The sequence below is a fragment of the Emydura macquarii genome, unplaced genomic scaffold (assembly GCF_026122565.2).
Source record: "Emydura macquarii macquarii isolate MOO-44397 ecotype Brisbane River unplaced genomic scaffold, CSIRO-AGI_Emac_v2 contig_1253, whole genome shotgun sequence".
NCBI lineage: Eukaryota > Metazoa > Chordata > Testudines > Chelidae > Emydura > Emydura macquarii.
In genome coordinates this window covers 100,040,400-100,063,897 of record NW_027131390.1, presented here as the reverse complement: position 1 = coordinate 100,063,897, position 23,498 = coordinate 100,040,400, and the positions used below count along the sequence as shown (strand labels likewise).

Here is a 23,498-nt window from a genome sequence, read left to right as displayed (position 1 = left end):
GAGTTTGAAATGCTATGACTAATCAATAGAGACATTAATTATATGATAAATTACACAGCAAAATATGGATTAGGTACCATTTTAAAAAGATTTACTGAATGTAAAAAAGATACATTGAAATGGCATGATACACTAAAAATAACAAGGGGGAAAAAAGCCAACTAACAATTCTTTTCGGGAGGCTTAACAGAAATACGCTTATGCCAGCTTGAGGTCCAGAGAAGCTGAAAGTGATCACAAACCATGTGTGATGGGAAGCTATAGCTTTTGTACAAGACACTGTTGGGAGGTATTGGCCCTTCCATTGTATGGGAAGGGAAATGTAAATGTGTTCAAATCAAAGCCCAGGTTCTGAACACCAGACTCTGGCCTAGATTATAGTCTCACAGAACTGAAGACCCTCCAGATGAAATGGCTGTGCAGGCAGGAGTTGAAATCTGAAACCAGCTCTTTTATTATCTATTGTTTGTATGACAGTAACACCTAGGGGCTCCTGTTGAGAACGGAGCACTTCGGTTGGAATGTTCCCAAGAAACCACTATCTATTTGGAACCCAAAGCAGTATGAAATCTGGGAGACTTTTCTTTGTAGACTTTTTGGGGGGGCAGCTTTCCACAAAATTAACACCACTGCAGCTTTGCCTATGGTAGCAATGGCGAGAGTGCTAGTTCAGACAAGACTGTCATCACCATGTCTTCGGGACCTTCTCTGAATAGGGTTAGCTAATATGGTGGTTAAAATGTCGGTGCCCGGTATATACTAGCTCACCCACCATTGCTGCCAGTGCAAAAATCTTGTGTAGATACAATCTGTGATGGACAAGCCTATGATGTCCTTAAATACATCTCTCCACCATTTTTATTTTCACATATTGAAGCAGATTAATTATAGAGATGACTCTCTAATTGTTGTCTTCATTTAAAAAGTTGTCTGCAGAATTTGTAGTCATTTTAAGCATTCTAATGGCCACCCAGCTGAAATCATCTGATGGGTGATGAAGATGCAATGTCCAACTTCCGTGGTCTGTCGTCATGACTCTCCTATATCTCTTCAAGTTGCTGGTCTCTTCTTCTGCTTAAATTCAGTATTTGCGCTGAAACCCGTAGACATCATCTCTTGATGACATTTCATACTAGAAAAAGCAATATGAACAAGCTGATGAGACAGAAAATACAGTCCTCAGAACAATTCAGAGTTTCATGTGTTCTAGTGCAGTTGCCCTTCCTCTGTCTAATCTGAGTTTTGATGGAAAACAAGGAGTTTTTGGTCAATGTTTTTTCAAAGAAAGTTTTCATCAATGAAAAGTTTATATTCTTGATGAGTTAGAAAAGTCTGACAAAATCACTATTTGTATGAATCAGATCGAGTGATTGTTACCTGAAGTAATTAGATACTTTTTAATCAGCAGTTTTTTGTATATTATACAACATCAAATTTACGATGTTTCTCAGTTTCAGGGATTAGGCCCTAACTCAACAAAGCACTTAAGGATGTGCTTAAAATTAAAGCCCTCGTGCCAGTTCTTTACTAAACAGGGACATTTTGCTGCATCAGGGCCTTACTGAGGTGGATCTAAAATATTTTTTAAAAAGGTTTTGAATATTCAAGGTCTGATTTTGCACCCTGTATCCAGACAAAACTCCCAGTCACTTCACGTGTGTTTTTCCTAAGCCAGGACTGCAAAACTGGGAGGCCAGACATTTTTAAAATAATGCGTTGTTTTTTTTCTAAAAAGGATTCAAGGATTGCAAGGCTCCAAATTAAATAGAATCAGATGGAAAAAATCTAAAATCTGGGAAAATGAACATTTGATAAAAGTCATTTTTTGGGGGGGGGGAAGCGGGAAAAATGCCACACAAAGCAGAGCGACTCTGAAATTACACATCAGCCAGTACTATCGATGTATGGGGCAGGATACAGCAAATGACTTTTATTGAGCGCAATGTTCTGAAGGTATTTAAAACTGCCGCCTCACGTGCCATGTCGCACAGCAGTTCTACCGCTGAATATAAAGAGCCAAAATGCTTCTGCATAAAATCAGAAAACACCTGGGTTTGTCCGGCTTCCCTGTGCAGTGGGCAAGGTTCTCTGCTGTGCCTCTTAATTCCCCTTAAGCCACCTCCTGGGCTGCTCGGGGGGCTAAAGAGGCCCCCCAGTATAAATTAGACAGTCTGGAGAGTTTGTCTAAGTGACAGCAGCCCTCCTGGGCAGCAGTACTGCATGCTGTGGCCTCATCCTGACTTCCCTGCGCTCACCCTGCCCCCCTGCAGATGTAACCACAGTACGAACCCTCCACCAGGGCTTTTAAGGGGGTCCCCAGAAGGCAGCCTACAATTATCTTCTTCAGCCCCTGGGATGTGAGGTATGTTCCCAAGGCTCAATCAAGGGCTTTCAGATCCACCACTTCTTATCCAGTATAAAGGGGGCTGGAGTGGAGGTCAGGATCTCACCCCTTCTCTACACTACTAGGCTTAAAATATGCCATTCTCTTAGTCATGTATGAATCACCTACCTCCTCATCCTCATCATCATCATCATCATAATCCGCCTCAGGAAGTGTACTGGCTGGTGATGCAATTACATAAGGGTTGCTTCTCTCAAACCCTCGGTTTTCTGGATGTGCATAGCTAGTCTGGATTGTGGGAAAGGCTCTCTCATTTGCAGCAGGAAGTCTCCTGGCTGGCAGTCCATTGCTTCTCTCAAACCCTCGGTTCTCTGGATGTGCATTGCTGGTCTGGATCATGGGAAAGATTTTCTCATTTGCAGCAGGAAGTCTCCTGGCTGGCGGTCCATTGCTTACCTCAAACCCTCGGTTCTCTTGAGCCGCACTGCTAGTCTGGATCATGGGAAAGATTTTGTCATTTGCAGCAGATTTGGTGGCAGAAGTAAGTCCACGTGGTTCTCTTTTATTTGAATAGTCCTCTTTCAGCAAATTCCTCTTCTCTGGATTTCTTGGCCTTTTTGTTCTTTAAAAGAGAAGCATCTTTTACAAGGCTTAATTTTTAGGTGTATCTTGACCCTTCCAAACCCCCACTCCCTCCTTATTTTCCCCATTGTCTCGTCCCTCTTTTGAAATGTGCAATGGGAGTAATTACTGGTGCACCTGCGGTGTGCTGTGCCATCACTTGTTGTAAAGGACAAGCAGCACAGTTTATAAAGCAGGCCCCAAAACTTCTCAATACAAATATGATTTAAGGTGCCAGGAAGGGATGAGATCAGAGGTGAGGGACCTGCGACCTCCAGGCCAGGCCCAGCTCAGCCTCTCTCCTTCCTACAGCGCCAAGCACCCAGGCTATGTCCCCACCTTCTGCTGCCCTGAGCCTATACCCCTAGCCTCTGCCGAGGGACACCTTAGGTCCCCTGTTGCCTGCCAGGTGGGTTGGCTTAGGGACAGCCTAGCCGTGCAGCAACCCAGCCTTCTTGCTATTGCCTCTCCCTCTCTCTCAACCACATGCATTGCCCCCTGCAGCCAACCCCGCCCCACTGGCTTCTCACGTGCCAGCCCTGTCTGCCCATTGGTGATCAGTGCAGATGTAGTCCCCCATCCCCTAGAAACTTTCTGACAAAACCCGGGACTTTTAATGTCCCCAAAAGACGTACAGATTTCCCAGGGCACAAAAGGGATAATCCTGGGTAAACCTGGACAGGGGGCAATCCTTGTAGCTGAGGAAGGCCATAGAGGTGCTGAACTTAAACTCCGTAGTCTGTTCCTGGGCTCAAGGGCTGTAGTCTGGCTTCCCTTGCTTAGTCCCCTCAAGCTGTGGGTTGGGGCAGAGATATGAATTTAGAGGCTTTAAACAGGAAGAGGGGGTAGATTTCAGCCATATGTACATATTTTCGAAACAGACATCCAGGGCCAGATTCTCAACAAGGTGACCACACGTTTCTCACGCTTCCTATTGGAGGAATAAATTCACGGGATCAAACACCTCATTTTCACGCAAAATCGTTGCAATGATGTGTCCCAAATAGACACACACAATTGCATTTGCAGCTTTAAAAATCTGTTTCCTCTTTTTGCAACTCTAGCCCATTCTGTAGAAGAGTTTAGCAATCCGTTTTGCGTTCAAGCGGCTAACAAGCAATTATTTGTACCTCCGTGAAGTGCAAATGAGTCCTATAATTAAGCCAAGGATAACAGCCCCACATATGACAGCCACGATGATAAGGATCAACAAGAAACCTGAAAAGAGAGAGAATAAAAATTCGTAGCAAACACGGTATACATGGGAGCCCCTCCTTTACTATAAAAAGAATATATACTGGAGTGAAGTAGATTCCGTACCATAAAATATATATTTCTTTCCTGCTCTTACTGTCGGGCAGTGCTTATCAGGGATTGAACCAGTTTGCTCCAGGGGTAAAAGCATAAACTGCTATAACTTGGGAGGAGGGAGAACCGTAAGAACTCATATCCCCTGTGAATCTGTAGAGGGGGACCCCATAACACACACTCAGCACTGTGTGTTATGGGGTAAGCAGTGGTTACCTACTTCCTCAGCTCCAAGGAAGCTCATCCAAAGCATTTAAGTTTGAATCTTGGATCAGCCCCCACTTACATGACATCTGCCATCATATCTTAGACAACTCACTGGGAATTGAACCAGGAACCTCCAGATCTAAAAGCAAGAGCTATTACACCTGGAGTAATAGAGCCAAACCACATACAAGTGTAGAGTATAACAACTCATATCCTCTATATAGCTGCACTGGGGGAGGGGGCTTTTTAACACACACCAATGGATTACACTTGCAATCAGCAAACTCCTGCTCTTGCATTAGGATCTACTAGTAAAAATCCTTGCCTGGGTGCAGAGTTCTACTGAAGTAAATGGTTCTCAGCATATGTCTCATACCAGCAGATCCTAGTGCAGGATCAGCACCTACAGTTGCAAATTAACCTCTATTGCAACCTCCTATTTACACTTGCTCATGCTTTTCTGACATATTTTCTTTTTGCGCTGAAATGTCACCTGTTTGCTTTCAGCCAAAGGCTGGGGTATTTGGAAAGTTAGAGAAAATCCCTTTGAACAGTTACAAATTATGGAAGGGTGGGAAAATATACCTACATGGGTAAAACTGAAAATTTTCTCCTGATTGGCTGCTATTTTCCAAACCCCCATTCGCCCCAGTTTTTCTAACATCCTCCTCTATCCCTGCCTCCATCATAAAAAACATGGGCAAGTTTTGTTTTCATTCAATTTTTGGTGGGGGGGGGGGCACAGACAAAAGTCTCAACTAGGTCTACTCTGAACTTTTCAACTTTTATTTCTTCACAGGGGAGGAAGGATGAGCTTGTGGTCCAAGCATGAGCCAGGAAGCCTGGGTTTAATCCCCAGCTCTGCTACAGACTCCTTTTATGATCTTGGGCAAATCATTTAAACACACTCTGCCTCAACTTCCTTTTTATAAAATGGAGCTCATACCACTTCCTGATCTCATAGGGGTGTTGTGACACCAAGAAGATTAAAGTTTGTGACTTTGGACTTCTCAGTCAGGAATCATTGTTTTGATCAGTTGGAGGGGCGGGGATTTCTTTTTTACACTTATGGAGAATGAAATTTTTCTGATGCTTTTAGAAATTGAGACAGTGCTGTAACATTTTGGATTATGAGTTAAATGTATATCTTTGATAGATGCCACATGGTATGTGGGTGAGTTGATGTTGCTATCTGAATTTTATTGTTAGAATTTCCCAAGACTGTCTTTAAATTCATAACCTAGATGTTGCATTTGTGCATATTTTAGCAATTGGTTTTCTCACTTGTTTTATAAAAGGTATTAGAAGTAAGAATCCCAAAGCCCTCTGAACAAAATACACACAGAGCACTCAACAGGGTCAAACATTTCTTCCTTTTATAACACTATGCTTATGTCTGGCCAGCATCTCTGTGATGTGTTAAAATTATTATTAGCCATTTCCCTGAACTTTTAGGCAAAACATGCAAAGGTTTTGAAGTCTTAGAGTTGAATACATACACAGGTTAAACATACACCAATTTAAGAATACAGTGGGGTAAGAGGAGTTGAAACATCCACATACAAAATGCACCCTGCACTGAATTAGGACCTAGGTAGTCATGATGAGTAAACGGTCATAAATGTCAAGTTCTTCAGCAAACTTCTCTCTACACTGGATGATACTGTAGGCCCAACCTCTGATAGGGATGAGGAGGACATTTCCATCACAATAACATTTTCCTATCCTGTAAGATGTTGAAAAATTGGAGTTTGCTGATAAAACCCACAAGGTTAAGGAGCTCAATCTGTTTTGCTATCAAAAAGATCAAGAGGTGATTGAATCATGATGTATAAATACCATCAAGGGGAGAAAATACTGGTTATTAAACGGCACTTTAACATAGCAGACAAAGGCATAACAAAAAACAATGGTTGAAATTAAAGCTAGATAAATTCAAACTAGAAATAAGGCATTAAAGGTGTTTAATCATTGGGACAAACTAACTACCAAGAGAAGTGGTGAATTCTCCATCTCTTGATGCCTTCAGATCAAGACTGGATGGCTTTCTGACAGACTTGCTTTAGCCAAACACAAGTTATTGGGCTCAATGCAGATATAGTTGGATGAAATTCTATAGCCTGTGTTCTATGGCCAAGAGGAGGACAACTAGATGATCTAATGGTTTCTTCTGGCCTTAAAATCTACGACGCCTCTCTCTATGTGGTTGCAGGACTCATGCATTTTAACTCATCCTTCCCTAACTTTTTTTGTTGTTAACACGGTGTGGTTCATCTGCATATACATCTGCATATGCTCTCTTTACTCTTTCACAGTCTGCTCTACAGGTTGAACATTGCTGGAAATCTTTCCAGGCAATAAGTAAACATCAGAAACTCTTGTACTCACTGTTGCTACAGTTTACTCCAGAGTAGCCCAAAGCACACCTAAATGATAGTTAAAAAAAATGGAAACAGAGTTGGATGGTCAGTGGATGGTCATGAAACAATGGAACACTCCCACCCACCCACCACGCCCACCAGCATCTTCCCTCCTCGATGGGTTTCATATTTGTCATCTTAATTCTAAATCTACATGGTTTCTCTGTGGTGATTTGGGTGAGAAGAAACAACCAATTTCCTTTTTGAACTAAAATTTCTTGACCAAGATATTCAGAAATGACTTGTGATTTTGGATAGCTCCATTTTTGAAGTGCCCAACTTCAGACACATTAAAAAGGCTGATTTTCAGAAAGTGCTGAGCACACATCCAGGCCCCATTAGGTGTCTCAAGGTGTCTCAAGGTGAGTACCCAAAAACTGAGGCACTCAGAATCACTAGCCACTTCTGAAAAACTTGGTCTTTGTGTGTCAAAGTCTTTCTTGGGCACCTGAGTGCAGGCAGCTCCTCACTTTTCATTCCAAGGCTGCCAATTTGAAATAAAACTCATGCTAGTGTCAGAATTGATTTTGCTGGTGAATGTAAGAGTCAGAAAACCAGCTGGATTGACAGAGAATGTAGACATTCTCTGTTTATCCAGAAGTACAGCATGGGTAGTAACATACTGCTCCAGTGACGTATTTCAACCCTGTACTGGAGGAAGCAGCTCTAGAGCGAAACCCAAGCAAAACTTATACGGATCAGCAACATATGTGCTTCTCATGGACCTCAATAGAAGTTCTGCCACACATTTGAAGCAGAATAGCTCAGGTTTTGTGGTTATTTAATGTCATTTAATTTGTGCAGTTTAGGGCTGTGATTCTAAAGCAATATTAACTACATCCAGTTTTAAATACTGTGTTGCTTTATTTTGCGAGAACATAGGAAATAGCTGCATACTCACGCCACGCATTTTCCATCTTTTTTTTTGAAATTAGGAAGACATTGGCAAACCGGGATGCGGTTTTTATCCACAAAACAATGTGTGTTGTTTTCTTCAGAACACGTACTATCACAAGCTACATTTTCAATGGAAAAAAACAGAGAGCTATTTTAAAGAAAGCCTGAAATGGATATTCCAGTATAGAGGCTTAATACTTCAACATGTAAACATTTTTAGTTAATAAAAAGAATGTGGCAAAAACACCTTGTTTTTACTGTCCCTTTATAAAAATCATAGAATTCTAGGTAATCACTGATTTGCTTCTGTGCCGTGTTATGTGTTTAAGGGCTACAGAATGATCTTTTAATAGAAATACACATACAGAAAAGAAACTTAAATACAGACAAAGTAGCAGAAGAAAAATTATCATTGCTTGGATCCCACCAGTATTCAGCCTTGCCAACTTTTGCAATTTTATTGTGAATTTTTGCAATATTTGGTGTTTTCCTTAAAGCCTCAGCTCTTGGAATCAATTAATTATGTGAGAATTTCAGATAATAAAGCATGTTTCTAGCTCTCACGATTATGGAGAAAGGCTTGAAAACATGAACTGAATATATCGTAAAGGCTCCAAAACCAGAAGGCAAATAAGACCCTCAAATTTATTATCTTCTAAAAATCTCATGAATTTTGAATGCTTATGGTTGGCAACGCTGCCTTATGTAGCCAGTCAAAGTCATCATATCAGCACGTGGCATATGTTTCCAAAGGCAGTAAACACCACCCCTAAATCACAGGGGCAACAGTACAGCTAAATCCTTGAAAGAGGATGAGGGGAAGCTGGACCACTGGTTAGCTCTTCAGTTGTGGTGAGGAAACGGGCAGATCTGAGTTTGAGGATAGCCATAGACCCCAAGAAAATGGGCAAACTGTCCAGGAAAGCAATAATACTGAGTCCCACAGGCATGCTAGCAAGATACAATATTGTATTTAACAGATCTTGTCAAATGACAAAGCCCTGCTGTTTGTAAAACACTGGGTATGCACAGTCAGGCTCCAGATTCTTTCAAGCCCAACAGTCATGGTAGATTGACTCACTAACCGTTTGCAAGGAAAGTAGATTGTCTACTCAGTACTCAGCTGGCTATGTGCTGCCAATACTTAACAAAGGGCTCTCATGAAAAGCTCTTAAATATGTGAGCATTCCCCCTCACTGACAGGGAGTGCAACCAAGGAGGAGTGAAGGCCCGGAGGGAAAAAGCACAACCCATTATAAGAGCTTGTAACAATCGCAAAGCTCTCACCTAAACATGCTCTGTCGTCTGTGTTTTTCTTAGATAATCCTTGTTTGCAATTACATGTTGGTGTCCCATCAGGTTCATCACATGTAGTAGTTGCCTCATCACAGCTATAAACGTCACATGATCTAAGTGCTAAAAACAAAATCAAATGTTTCAGACTGATCACAAAATAAAATCTAGTTAGCAGTAGCCATTAATATGAAGCAGTGTGCCTGCTCAGTAACCTTTGTACTGTATAGTTAGTATTTCTGAATTCAGTTTTGAGCTATATTTAGGATACAAATACCCCGTCACTGTGAATTAACCCTTACAGTACTGACGATGTACCCCTTCTCTCTCCCAGCAACTGTACCATTTCTAACACAGGTGCTAATCTCTCATCTCTCCCTACCTACAACTGATCTGATCTGCCTCCCACTAGCCTAACCTTCCCCAATGCCATCCAGAAAAAGTGATGTTCTGCCAATAATTTAACAAAGCACTCTCAAGAAAATTTCTTCCCTTAACCCCTTAAAAAAATGCATTCTGCCCCCTCCCCCCTGACCTCCTCCACACAGGGAGTTGCACTTTAATGGAGACTATTGATGGATGTGAAACTGAGCACACATGTAGGTATTTGCAGGATCAGGGTTTATATTTAATACATCATAGAGTGTTCAATTTATATCTAACTTGAAATTGAGATAGAGGCTCAGAGTAGGGGAGAGGGGTCTATAATGGATCAGGGTGAGAAGAAATTTCCCCTTTGGACAGGTTATTTCATAATTGTCCACTATGAAGTTACTTCTACCCTTTTCAGGGACATTTGGTACTGTCCACTCAGAGCTACTGTAATTCAGGCAAAATTGTGTCACATACGAAGCCATCCGCAGAGCCCTCCCCCAAATTTTCAACAAAAGAATCATTTCAATTCTCAACTATGGGCTTAATCCTGCAAGGCGCTCCGTGATCTGACCTTGATCTAGTAAAGCATGTAAGCACATGCTTAACTTTAAGCATGTGAGTAGTATTACTGGGTAAATATGCTGGTCTTGTTTAAGCAAGGCAATAAAGCACAAGAGTAGTCCCACTGAACTCCATGGAATTATTTATGTGCTTAAAGTTAAACATATGCATAAGTGCTTTACTCGCTAAGGACAAGAGTATCCGGTATCTGTACAAATGAGCCTGAAGACTCGGCTCCCATCAAGAGTTCTGCATGGATACAGGGTCCATCTGCATAGAGCTCAGTGCAGGATCGGGGCATTGGTTATAAATGCACTGAGTTATCGGAATTGTGGAAGTTATATTTTTGCCAGAACTGGTTAAAAAAAAGGTGAACATTTTTCATGAAAATTTTAGAAAAAAAACTCTTTGTCCCTGTTTTTCCTTGAAAAATCTGAACATTTGCTTGACTGGTCCCAGCTTCTGCTGATTTTTAATTAATGATACTTTTGCAGGAAATAGAAAAGAAAGTGCCAAACATAACAAACCATGTTCAGCTCTAAGCATTAACGCCTTTTTCCTGCAAGTGTTAGTGGTTTTAGTAATATAAGAATTTCCATATTGGATTACATTGGTGAGCCATCTAGTCCAGTACCTGGTCACTGAGGCCTCAATTCAAGGAAGTGCTCAAGCATGTGCCTAATCCATTTCTATTCAAGAAAGCACTTAAGCACATGCTTAAGGTAAGCATGTATTTAAATATTTTCGTAAATAGAGATGCTAGCCTGAATGTGGCCAGTACCAGATGCATGAGAGAATGGGGTAAGAAACCTCCTACCGGACAGTTATGAATAATCAGACAATAAGGAAATTTCTTCCTCACTTGCCGGTAAGAGATTGTCTTACACTCAGAAACTCAGGAGTCATATTTCTTTTACAGTTTTGTCCTATCAAAAGACAGGGATTGTATTTTTGTTCTGTGTTTGTCCAGCACCTGACACGATGGGGTGCTAGCCCATGACTGGGGCTCCTAGATGTTACAATAATACAAACAATAAATAATAATAATATTCCCATTAGCTGCATAACATGTAACATTCAGAAAAACAGGACATTTCTTATTTTGGAAATGAATATTTCTCTTCTACTCCCAAATACAAATATAATATTGTCTTTGTCTCAAAAAGACAAACAGTTACAACGAATGGTTGAGTTTTCAAAGTAGACTAAGGGATTTAGACACATAACTCATTAAAATTAATGGAGGGTATGTTTCTAAGAGCTTTGTCTACACATAAAAGTGTCCTAATCAATTTGAAAAATATTAACCAGTGTTCTTAGTGCAGTACTTACCTACATAACTGTTACTGATGAACATGAGAGTGTTATTCATTGCTGCTGTTATGAGGTCAGCAACATCGGTAGAGTTTAAATTTATGTTCATATTAAAAATGTTCATTACTGTCACTTCAGTTTTACTGGTCGCAGCTCTGCTCTGTATTTTAGCTTTTGCTAAAACTTGTCTGAAAAATAATTGTAGAACGTACCATAAAAACCACATTTACGTCAACAACAGATTTTTATAATCAATCAAACAGATATATCCTGGGCAGCAAGAGCAGATTTGCCCACAGACACACTGTGCGATCCCCCTTTGCTCTTACCCAGTGAGACCCCCTCTAGCGGGTACCTCTCCACATCTCATTCTTTAGTCTCTTTGCTATACTAACAAGTAAGCCAATGAATGCCAACTGAGTTGCAATGGGATTTTATGAAATGGTCACTTTCTCATTAGAAATTAGACTGAGATCCCAAATTCACTGACTACTGGTTATTAACACCAACCTGGATCTTATATGAACTGGTAACCAAGACGTTTAAGATGCTCTAGCCTACTAGTAATCCTTTGAGGCATCCAGTCCCTGTTGTGATGGGGTTTTCACTCTTAACCCTAATCATTACACTTTTAAGAGCCAGTTTTTCAAATAACATGGGTGCACAATTGCCCAAATAATTTTTGCACATTGGGTAAGTGCAAATGTACATGAACAAAAAAATTAGGGTGAAGTACGAGTGGTCATAAATGTGCTCCAAAACATTTTTCCCTCTTAATGATATGGAATACAATAGTAACTTTACTAAGGGCCAGATTCTGATACCCATATTCATGAAGATGAGTCTGAAACTTCTGACGTAAAAAAATGTGTATTTTCCAAACTGGGCCGCATTCCCAAAAGCAGTAACCAGTCCACACTGATCTGAAACCTCTTGTAGCTGAGTTAATTTCGTATCCCTCATCTGATTTGTTTAAATGAAGACTGACAGTATATAAGCCTGGGCAAACTAAGAAAGCAAGGTGAGCTTGTGTTCTGTGTCTATGCCATGCACACAAAGAGAAATCACACACACAAAAAGGAGCTGCTGAACTTACGTTACATTCACAATTATCGTCTCTTCAAAGTCTTTCTCGTTTTCGAATGTTGTATTGAACTGGAAAAGATAATATGAGTTTAGTTTATTCCTTTGTAAAACTACAGATCAAAATAGTCAAGGGAAATTTGGGGGGTTTCTCTCTCTCAGAGCCAATTAGGGAAATTGAGGGCCCAGAATTTGCCACTCCGTGTCCAGGCAAACTCCCATTCACTCCAAAGAGAGTTCTGCCTAAGCAAAGACTGTCTGAGGGCATGTCTACACTGCCGGGGCTGCAGGGATCAATGCAGCGGCATCAATTGAGTAGGTCTGTAGACCAGCTCAGTCGATCGGAGAATGCTCTCCAGGTCGACTCAATCAGTCCACCTCCCCGAAAAAAGTAAGGCAGTGTCAATGGGAGGGTGTCTCCTGTCGATGCAGCATTGTGAAGACGCCATGGTACATCAATGTAAGTACGTAAACAGAAGATACGCAAACTAAGTTATGTAGCTCATGTATCTCCTATCAGCCACCACCACCAGTGTAAACCAGCCCTGAGTTGGCCTATGATGTACGTTATTCCAACCAAGGCATGAGGCTTTAAAAAAAAGTACAGAATTTATAATAAGAAAATAAATATTTGTCTCTCATTGGTAGGTAGTCATCCACCCTCACTGTAGAAACGTGAATTCAAAAAAGGGTACAGATTCAGCAGCCTTAGGATACAGCTTCCCAGAGCTTAAAATGGCAAAGATTCGAGGTATACAATAGAGTTGGTCATAACATTTCCAGTGCAACAGTTTTCCAGCAGAAAATGCTGTTTTGTCAAAAAATTAAATGTTTTGCAGGAACATGTTGGTTTCTATGAAAGCTACAATGGAAAGAATGGAGGTGGTTATGGGGGTGAAGTTTTCCTGTCCACCAGCCTGGGGATGTCTCTCTCCCCTCCCAAACCTCCTGTCATCCATTTGGGGTTTTTTCCTCTCCTCCTCAGACCTCATCCTGTTGTCAGTCTGAGGGTTTCTCTCTCCCCCGCCCTGCCATCTTAAGTCAGCAGGGAGGAAGAGCAGTGCAGGGGGACGGGGAGACCTGGGACAGATGCCAGCAGCACTAGTATGTTCCCAAATCAGAATTTTCCCTTTCACAGGAAATTCTGCAGTTTGACGTTTTGTTCCAGTTTGGAACAAAATAAAATCTTTAACACTTGGAATGTCCCATGTGACGGAAATCCCATTTTCTGGCCAGCTTTAGTATACAAAGCCAAATCTCAGTTTCTTATCTATGAAAGAAAGAGAACAATACATAGAAAAATCAGGCACAACCTATGCTGCCAAATTCAGTTTCTTGTCAGGTCCTTCCTTCACCATAGCCTGCCCTCTGACTGCATTCCCTCCACTAATGCTCTTATTTAATACCTTGGAGAGGGTTTCCAACCCACCTTGCTCTTAAAGGATAGCGCCTTGTTATAGGATCTATTTGTTTTAAATTCTGTGAGACTTTGTCATAAGGGAAGCAAGTAAGTAAATTACGGGGGCAAACACTAATCTCCAACACATGCAATTTCCATTGATTTCAGTAGGAATAGTGTGAGTACATATGTGAGGATAGACTTTGGCTCTCGGCTAAAGGCGTTTAGACTGATGTAGCATGCCCTTTGATGGAAATAGACAAAGATGTAAGTTACACTGACTTAGAGTCCACTTTGACTATGGCCCCATATCTTCCTGTATATATCTCATTCCAGAAAGCTGATCTCAAGATTAAATATATATGGAAGAATTTTTTTAAATTGACTCACAAAATCTGTGACATTCCTGTATAATTTCGCATATTCCAAAGAGTTTACAATTGCCATGTTGGCATCATAAATTACATTCAATGTAAACCGTCCAGGGAATACTCTTCCTAAAATTAAAGCAGAGACATTAATTCATTACACAGCATTTATAATAAGCAGGGTTACAACACTGAGTTATCCATTTTTTTAGAAATGGCAAGCAGCTCTTTGTATGATCCATATTCTTATATTGGAGGAGACAGGAAGGGATAAGTATTTACTTAACCAACCCTTATCAACTAAGGGTCAACCTTATCATTATTAAACCCTGTTATCAGTGGTCATGGAGGACAGAGAAATTGGTGTGGTCCTGCCACTAAAATAATATTAAACTATGAGTGTGGCTCAAAGCAAACAAAAGCCGGGACTTGTCTAAGTATTACAGCATTTAATGGCATAAGCCTAGAGTTTCATAAATGAGTGCCGAGGTGTTGACATTTGGATTTTGGGGCAGATTTTCAAAGGTATGGAGGTGCCCGAAGGTGTCTAATGATTGAAATAATGAGTGTTAGGTGTCTAATCTTGTTAGGCACTTCTGAAAATCCCACTTGGTGCCAATCTGCATCTCTAAGTGCATAAATAACTTGGAAAAGATGGCCTTCAGGCACCCAAATAAGAGCCTAATTTCCCAAAATGCTGAGCACCCGGCAGCTCCTATGCAGTCAGCAGTTTGGAAAATCAGGCCATTTTTTTAACAGCCTATTTTGTGTACCTGCTTTTCACAATGTTGGCCACAAACTTTAGCTTCAGCCTGACCCTGATCTACACCCTTAACACTGTGGGTGTGCAGTTTTTTTCTCGTGTGTTAAATCCTTTTGTTTCAATAATATTTCAGAAGATAAAATAGGTCAACCCAATGGGGATTGTACTTGTAGTACAAGGTACTACTCCTTGTGGCCCAGAGTGACGGAGACTTGCCCAGACCATTTACATTTTCACTGAGAAAATTAGAATGAGAGAAAAAAAGCACCATTGGCAGTGCAGCAGATAAAGCAAATGGATCACCAGCACACAACTCACCTTCCTTGCATAATTCCGGTGCATAGTAGTATCCATATGGGCATTGACACCTATAATCCTGATATAGGTTAATACACTGAGCAGTGCTCCTACCACATGGTTTTTTTGCACAGGGCAGAGGTGATTCTAAGAGGAAAGATATTGACACTGCTGAAAAATCCACTATACCAAGAGAATGGAAGCTTTTAGTTTTCCTCATATTAAACTATTCATGCTTCAAACAGATTCAAACAGTTAGATATTCTTTATGACAATAGGCCAGATCCTCAGCTGGCATGAATTGGTGTAACTCCATTGACTTCCACGAAGCTATGCATGTTTACACCAGCTGAGAATCGGCCCCAACATGCAACAGTAAGGCCATAGATGACTCATGATATGCAATCGATTCTAACCTAAAAGCTTTCCCCTAAGCAAACAAGGCCAAAAAGGACTCATGATTTGCCCTTGGAAAAATCATTTATTCTCATTGGCTGTACCTACAGAACAGATTTTTTACACTGTGCATCCAGCACTGGGCATAGAAATTTTACCATTGTTTCACTACCTTTACCTAGTGCTTCCACTGGTGCTAGCATGAACTGAGCTGCACTGGCACTAGATAAGTGATGCAAAAATTTCTAGTGTAAATTTCTAGTGTAATTTCTAGTGTAAAACCAGGCCTTTTTTGTCTCAATTTCATCATTTGTACAATGCAGGCAAAAGAACCAACTTTATAATTAGAACACGTCACAGATATATCAATTACCTGATGTACAAATTCAGACATGCTAAGGGTATATTTGGAGATCACAAGATAATCTCAGAGTCTGCATTTGTCTCAATCCTAACTGCTATAGATTAAATCCTTAAAGGCGCTGAGCACTCCGCTCTGATCCAGCAAAGCACATAAGCACATGCTTACCTTCAATGAGATTACTCACATGCTTAACTTCAAGCACGTGGAGAAGTGTTTTGCTGGATCAGGGCCAGGATGCCCAGCAACTGGAAGGAATGAGCCCCTAATGCTTTCTGAAGCATGGAATCACAGAAGATTAGGGTTGGAAGAGACCTCAGAAGGTCATCTGGTCCAACCCACTGCTCAAAGATGAAGGCCTAAAACAATTGTTAGAAAGATGGATATTCTGCTCAGAGTGAAAATAGTTCTTCTTCATTCAGTCATCAAAGATAAAGCACCCAAACCCACTCAGTCTTTACGCAAGCAAAACTTCAATCAAAGCTAAGTGGCGTTTAGCTAGAATAAGGGGAAAGCAGGTATCTTTACAGCATTACTGCAAAGCTCACATGTATCCTGTTCCTCTTGGTACCTTCCTTACCTGTTGTAGTTGGGGGAGCAGTAGTGGTGGGTAATTCTGAAAAAGAATGAACAAATCTTAAAATGCAAACATCATGGCAACATTGTGGTAAATTAATATAGACGCAGAGCCTGATCCTGCAATTGCTTGTCATTGAATTCCCGATCATTTGTGCAGCAAGTTTTGGTCCCACTGTCTATTATATTTTAACTTGCTGGGAATGTGATGTACTTGTCCATTTGCTGTAAGCCTTCAACATGCTAACATGTAAATGACATTTATCCTACTGTACACATATCCATATTGAGCCAAATTCATCTGTGGAGTAAATCAGTGTAACTCCATTGTGGGGGTGCCACCAAATTACACCAATGGGGAATTTAATCTGTTATTTTTTAGGGGGCAATCAAGTATACATGGCAGAGGATGGGAGCAATTTAAAGTTTTACTAGTTTGGAAGATATTTGTTTGTTTTCTTTATGTCAAGTAAGTGTTACGTGTTGCCCCTGTGTAGCCAACCAGGCCCAGATCCTGCAAAGAATGATGCACCTGCTTCACTTTAAGCATATGAATAGTCCCAATAAAATGCAATGGGGCTAGTCACATGCTTAAAGTGAAGCAAGTGCATCAGTCTTTGCGGGAGTGGGACCTAAATTAGTTTTCCATATTGCTTGTGTAGGTGTTCCCCGAAGCAAAAGGGGGGAGGAACACTTCGTGTATAGTCAGTTTCACTGCTTCCCCTCCTGTTTGTGTGAGCCTCACATGGCAATGAGGGAGAGGAAAACATAATTGTAAAACCCTAGAATTTGGCAGAGGACTTTAGGGTCAGGTGGAGGACCTGTAACTACTTTGAACTGCTTTTTGTAAATTACTAACTTTCCAGTTAGCAGTGTCCCTTTAGTATCACCAGCTACTGAAATGGCTGTTCAGAATTATATTATCATTATTTATTCATTCTAATTATTTTTCCATAGCACCATATTTGTGGGAGGTGCTTTTAATCCCCTGAGTGATCAATCCCTTCCATTTCTTCATGCTCACCTGTCGTAGTCAGGTGAGGTATGGAAAAGATAGTTTCTAGGAAAGAGGAAACAAATCTTAGACTACAAAGGAAATGGTAAATGTATAACACCACCAGGTCTGAACCTCGCAAAGGCAAATAGATGCCATGACAATTTTAACTTCTTAGCAACTGGAAGATGTGATGTCCTTGTCCACTGATCACATCACTGTTTCAAATGTTAACATGGAAAGTAAATGTGATTCCAAATAGGCTTAATATGAAACCACCAGGGTTAACTGGTGGGAATAAAACAGACTGTCTGCACCAAGGATGAATTCACCCCTGTACAGGGCACCAGTATGTCGCCTAGGCACCCTGTAAACCCTCAGGGCCAGATTTACAAAGGGTTTAGCTGCCTATAGATGCCTGGTGGGATTTTCTAAAATGCTTTCATTTCAATGGGATTTAAGCTCTAGGCACATCTGAAAACCCCAGGAGGAACCTATCTGCATCTTTAGGTACCTAAATACCTTTGAAAATCTGGTCTTTACTCCCTTCCATTTCTTTCTGTCTGGCAGTGGAGGGGAAGGTGTGGAAGAGTTATGTAGAAAAGTGATTAAATCAATCTTAAAATGCAAACCCCACTAGAACAGTTGGGCAAATATATGCTGACTTAAGGCTTGATCTTGCTGGCATTGAAGGGCTTGTCTACATAGGGAGTTATTCTGATATAGCTATTCCTGATTAACTCCCTGTGTGGATGCTCTTATTCCAGAATAAGAGTGCTTTATTCTGAATCAATTTAATCCATTTGGAAGTGGATTAAGCTAATTCATAAAAAGAGTGGCCACACATGGAGTTCAAAAGGAACAGCTATTCAGCGTTACCTTCACATCATGACAGTTCAGATTAAACTTTCCTTTGTAGGCAAGCCCAAAGCTGAAGGCAAAACTCCATTGGAAATGGGAATGGGTGTTTAAAATGAAACTGGAATTTAAGACAAGTTTATCCACATGCTACATTAACATTACAAATTCTACCATGGAAACTACATGTTTATATATATAGTTTTACAATATGTATTATATTCTCTCTACTGGTTGAATTTGTTGGTGATATTTGCTGAAAGAGAGAAAAAAAGGAAAAAAAAACCTTAAATATACAGGTTCCATCTGATAGCTACCAAACATTCATTTGGATTTTTAAAGAGACATTGTACATTTAAAAATCATGTTGATGTCTTACTCCCCCCTCAACTATTGTTACATGGAACACCAGCTTGATTGTTACTGAAAGTGATCAGAGGGGGGTAAATATAATTTTTCTTTAGTTCTTGTTTTGTTTGTTCACATGGAACTGTTCTTTGTGTACAGTCATTTTCACTGTTTTTCTGATATAACCAGTAAATGTGTCCGTTTCCCCTCTTGGTTGTTGTGTGTGTCTTTCACAGCAATGCAGGAGAGAAAACATCTAGAAAAATGTGGTTGTAAAACGACAAAAACTGTTGGGGGACTCAGGGCAAGATGTACTTTAAACTACTTTTAACTTATATTTGAAATTGACTATCCTTTATGTAACCAGTGCCCCTCTAATATCACCAGCTATTGATATCGGCTTACCAGAGTTACATTATTATCACTATTTATTATTCACAATTATCTTTCTAAAGCAGTGTATTTCTGCACAGTGCTTTTAAGTTTCAGATTGATTGGTTCTTTCTGCTTACCTATTATGACTGTTGTGTCAGTGGTGGTGCCTACAAAAGATAAAACATCTTCGTATGTTAACCACATTAGAATGGTCTGGCAAATATGTATTGACATCAGCTCTGATTCTTACTCAGGCAAATCACCGTTGGGAGTTCTAACTTTTTAGTAACTGGGGATGTGATGTCCGTGTCCATTTGTTATTTTAATGTTACTATTGGTAGCGTGCAAATCAAATATAACCATATTTTAGAGATGGATTACCAAAACCATCAAGGAATGACAGCATGAATAAAATCTAGTACTAATGTTAAAATTCACTCTCAACTGTGTTGACTTTCCACAGACAGAGAGAGAGAGAGAGTGTAAAATGTTAAGGTTGCAAGGCCAAGCACTGAACAGTTAGGAAATTCCAGAATTAAGGTTGCCTGTGCAACCTTAATTTATCCCCCCTGGTGAATATGCATTATGATACAGTCTTTAATTGAATGATCACATACTATTTGTTCCGAAAGACCTCTGCCTCATTCAATGCACAGGATGAATGGTGTTCACTGCATGAGTAGCTGTTCGATATTACTTCTTATACCGAGTGTGCGGCCCCTGCGATATTTACTGCTCAATATTCGATTCCTGCTCTGAATACAGAATTATTAATGTCCTCATGGACATTTCTATCGTGTGCATCACTATAGTATCTGAGTGCTTCACAAACACTAAAGAACTCATCTTCACAACACTCCTCTGGAGCAGAGACGTATTATTATTCCATTTTACAGATGGGGAACTGAGGCACAAAGAGATTAAGGCCAATATCGTCAAAAGTGTCCATAATTCTGAGTGCCCAACTTGAAATAACAAGGGCCTGATTTTTTCAGAGTGCTTAGCCTTTTTATACCACTTTATATTCTCAATGCACAGCTCCCATTCAGTTCAGTTGCCATTGTATGAGTGGGAGTGCACTTCTGCAAATCTGACCCAGGTGTCTCAAGTTGGGTACCCATAAAATAAGGCACACACAATTAGCAGACGCCAATCCCTTGGTTTAAGGGAGTTGCCCAGCCTCACATAGGAATGCTGTGGCAGAGGCAGGGACAGAATCAAATTCTTCAGGTGACTAATTCAAACATTTTAACTCCAAGACCATCCTTTCTAATAAGGCCCAAAGAGGCCTGTAAACAAATGAGGCCTATAAATGTGGGGCCTATAGACAACAGCCTCCTTCACTAACAATCTTGATATTCAGTGCATATGATGGACGTGCTCTGGGAATGTGAGGCAGGGGGTGTTGTAGAAAAAATAGTAGTGCTCATGTAACAAAGACTGTATTGTACTGCACACACACAAGGGGACCAAGTGAAAGTTGCACAGGAAACCTCAATTCTGGCCCTTCCTAACTTTTGAGTGCTTGACTTTGAACTTGAATTGTCTTGTAACAGTTTTGTGTGTGTGTCTGCGTAATTTCCTAACCTGAAAAAGACAGAAATTCCATCATGTGGAAAGTTACTGACCCCTCCTCCTTCGGGTCCTCAGTAGAGCTGAAACATTTAGTTTCACAGAGCACTGACCGCTAACACTTGATGTAATTGATAGCAGTAGTCGATTGCTAGCCTCTATATGGACCATCCACTAGCGGGGGATGAGAGACACTGCTAGGGGGATTCACAGCAATTTGCTGATAGCAGAAGAATGCTGAGACACAGGAAACCTGGCTTCTAGTCCAGGCTCTGGAGGGGAATGTGCTCTAGGGGTCACAGACCTTATTTTCCTTGTCCCCATTTGCCTTTTCTGCTCTTGTCCCCTAGCAGGTACCCATTGCTACCTATCTCTGTTCCCTCTCTGCCCTGATTGCCACCAGAGTCTGTCTCTGCATCCGCTCTAACCCCATCCCAACCTCCCCACACCATCTCTGCCCCCCCACTGCCCCACCCCTTCTCCACCACAGCCTCTCTGTCCCCTGCACTCCTAACTACCCTGTGAATTGCAACCTTCCCCACTCCTGCTTTTCCTGCATCCCAGTCCCTCTCTTCCTTGCTGCCTGGGATGAGAGCCACCGAGAGCACAGGAGCGATAGCGTCACTGCTCTCAGTTCTGGTACCCAGCACCAGAACAGCCCCAGGCACCCTGAAGGAGAAATTGCAGGGAAAGTCTTGTTCAAGTCCCAGGATGAAGCATGCTCAGTAGGGACAGAAATTTCAGTTAATCTAGTGGCCAAACTCTAACAAGTCTCTACTGCAACATGACTGATCTGAGATTGTTTTTATGCTCATGCTTTGGCCAAATTTTGGCGGATTTTCATCGAAACAGGAAAAAGGCATATCCCTCGCAATAGTGCAGTCCCCTGCTGAATTCCAGGTCCTGGTTCCAAAGTATGGAGGCACCAGAACTTCTCAGTGAAATGGTTGCAAGGATTTTACATAGGCAAAACAATGGGCAAAATCAGTGGGAATACAGCCTGGGACCGTCAGCGCCAAGGATGAAATTCACCAGAAACTGCGCATTTATATTAACAACTACATGTATTATAAAAATAGCAATAATTATTTATCTACAGCGCTATATTCGTGTGTGGTACTTCGCAACCTTAGAGTGAAAATGCCTCAATCACCTGAATAGGCATATTTCAGTGAAAAAAAGTTTCGCCCACAAAATTTTGCCCAGCTCTACTTATTAACACACTTTATTAGTCATCATTATTTTTCTACAGCATCATGTTTGGCGTGGGTGCTTTTTAGCCACAGCTGGATCAAAACCTTCCAATCCATTGCTTACCTGTAGTCGTTTCGGAAGGTATGAATGATAATGCGAGTCTTTTTACAAAAGTCTGCTAAATATATACTGCACAGGTGTCATCCACCCCCCACCAGAATCCATCAATAGCCACATATTCAAACAGACATCTGGCTTTTTACTGGAACCTCCTTCAGTTTAATAATCACACATCCTGAAACTTTGGTACTTGACATGATTACAATGTGCTTACAAAAGAGCTTAGAAGCAAAATATTTTTTCTGTATTCAGGGCTCAATTCCACCATGCGCTGAGCACTCTTGGCCACAATCCAGCAAAGTACTTTGGCATGTGTGATGACTGCCATTTTGGCCAACACAGCAGGGACTCAGCCAGGGACTTCCAGAGCTAGGCTTGAAATGCTTTGCTGCATCTGACTGAAAGTGTTCAGCATATTGCAGGATCAAGCCCTTACATCAATTAGTTTATTCCTTGCATCAACAGAACTATGTATACAATCAATTGTGCTGTTTCCCAGGTATAGTCAGTTAACCATTCTCCCCTCATGCTTATGTGGCTCTCACACTGTAAGGATGGAAAGGAAAACAAATTTTTAAATTAAAAGCTCTGCTTATAACATCATAGAATTTGTCAGAGGGCCTTAAGGACGGATGCAGGACATGAAACTATTTTTTAACTCAGTGTTTAAATTAACTAGCTTTCAAGTAAGTGTCTTTTAATATCATCAGCTATATGATTGGCTCTTCACATATTACTGTCATGATTTATTATTTAAATTAGTATTAGTACGGATGGTGGGGAGGGGGGTGGGCACTGGGGGATGGGGAAGAGAGAGAGATCAGACAAGAATGGAAGGTGGATGGGACTGGGAATAGCTGAGAAGGAAAGGGGGCACATCATTACAGTATCGGAGTGCTTCACAAACATTAAAGAACTTGTCATGTGATTAAAGACTGTCTCATAATGCATATACTCATGAGGGTTGAATTAAGGTAGCAGAGACATTAATTCTGGCATTTCCTTAGCTTTCAGTGCTTGACTTTGCAACCTTAATAATGTTCTTTCAACACAGTTTTTGTGTGTATGATATCATTTCTGTTCCTCATCTTACCTCTCCTGGATGCAGAAGGTGTGGCAGAGGTATTTCCTACAAAAGAATGAACATCCCAAAGGGCCGCAGACTCCTTGCAGATCATGTTAGCACCCCACAATTATTGAATCACTAATAATTATTTTTATTCAGCACTATAGTTGTGCCTGATGCTTTGAAGCATCAGGTACATCAATCCTCACTTCTATTCCTTCTATGTACCTGAGGTAGCTGTGCAAGCCTCAGAAGAATCACTAACAAAAGAGGTTAATACATTACTTCTGTGGATATCAGCTCTAATTGTTACATAGTTAAATTACTCATGGGAGTTTTCCCAGACACTGGGAAGTGTGATGTTCTTGCCCATTTGTTATGTGTATGT

General features: G+C 40.9%; 1 protein-coding gene across 5 annotated transcripts in view; it reads right to left on the bottom strand.

Moving 5' to 3' along the window:
* The window catches only part of MUC13 (mucin 13, cell surface associated), a 30,470-nt gene continuing 6,972 nt past the window's right edge, over positions 1–23,498 (bottom strand). For 3 of the 5 annotated variants that reach the window (XM_067549607.1, XM_067549609.1, XM_067549612.1), the window contains 13 exons: positions 19,296–19,325; positions 17,608–17,643; positions 16,588–16,623; positions 15,272–15,397; positions 14,213–14,319; positions 12,437–12,495; positions 11,359–11,528; positions 9,085–9,213; positions 7,802–7,916; positions 6,869–6,906; positions 4,096–4,183; positions 2,513–2,966; positions 1–1,132 (listed from right to left, as the gene is read on the bottom strand). In XM_067549607.1, the coding sequence (XP_067405708.1) occupies positions 1,082–1,132; positions 2,513–2,966; positions 4,096–4,183; positions 6,869–6,906; positions 7,802–7,916; positions 9,085–9,213; positions 11,359–11,528; positions 12,437–12,495; positions 14,213–14,319; positions 15,272–15,397; positions 16,588–16,623; positions 17,608–17,643; positions 19,296–19,325 (1,439 nt within the window). In that variant the 3' untranslated portion in view covers positions 1–1,081. The remainder of the gene's footprint in view (positions 1,133–2,512; positions 2,967–4,095; positions 4,184–6,868; positions 6,907–7,801; positions 7,917–9,084; positions 9,214–11,358; positions 11,529–12,436; positions 12,496–14,212; positions 14,320–15,271; positions 15,398–16,587; positions 16,624–17,607; positions 17,644–19,295; positions 19,326–23,498) is intronic. The other 2 variants (XM_067549608.1, XM_067549611.1) reach the window with 1 other exon arrangement.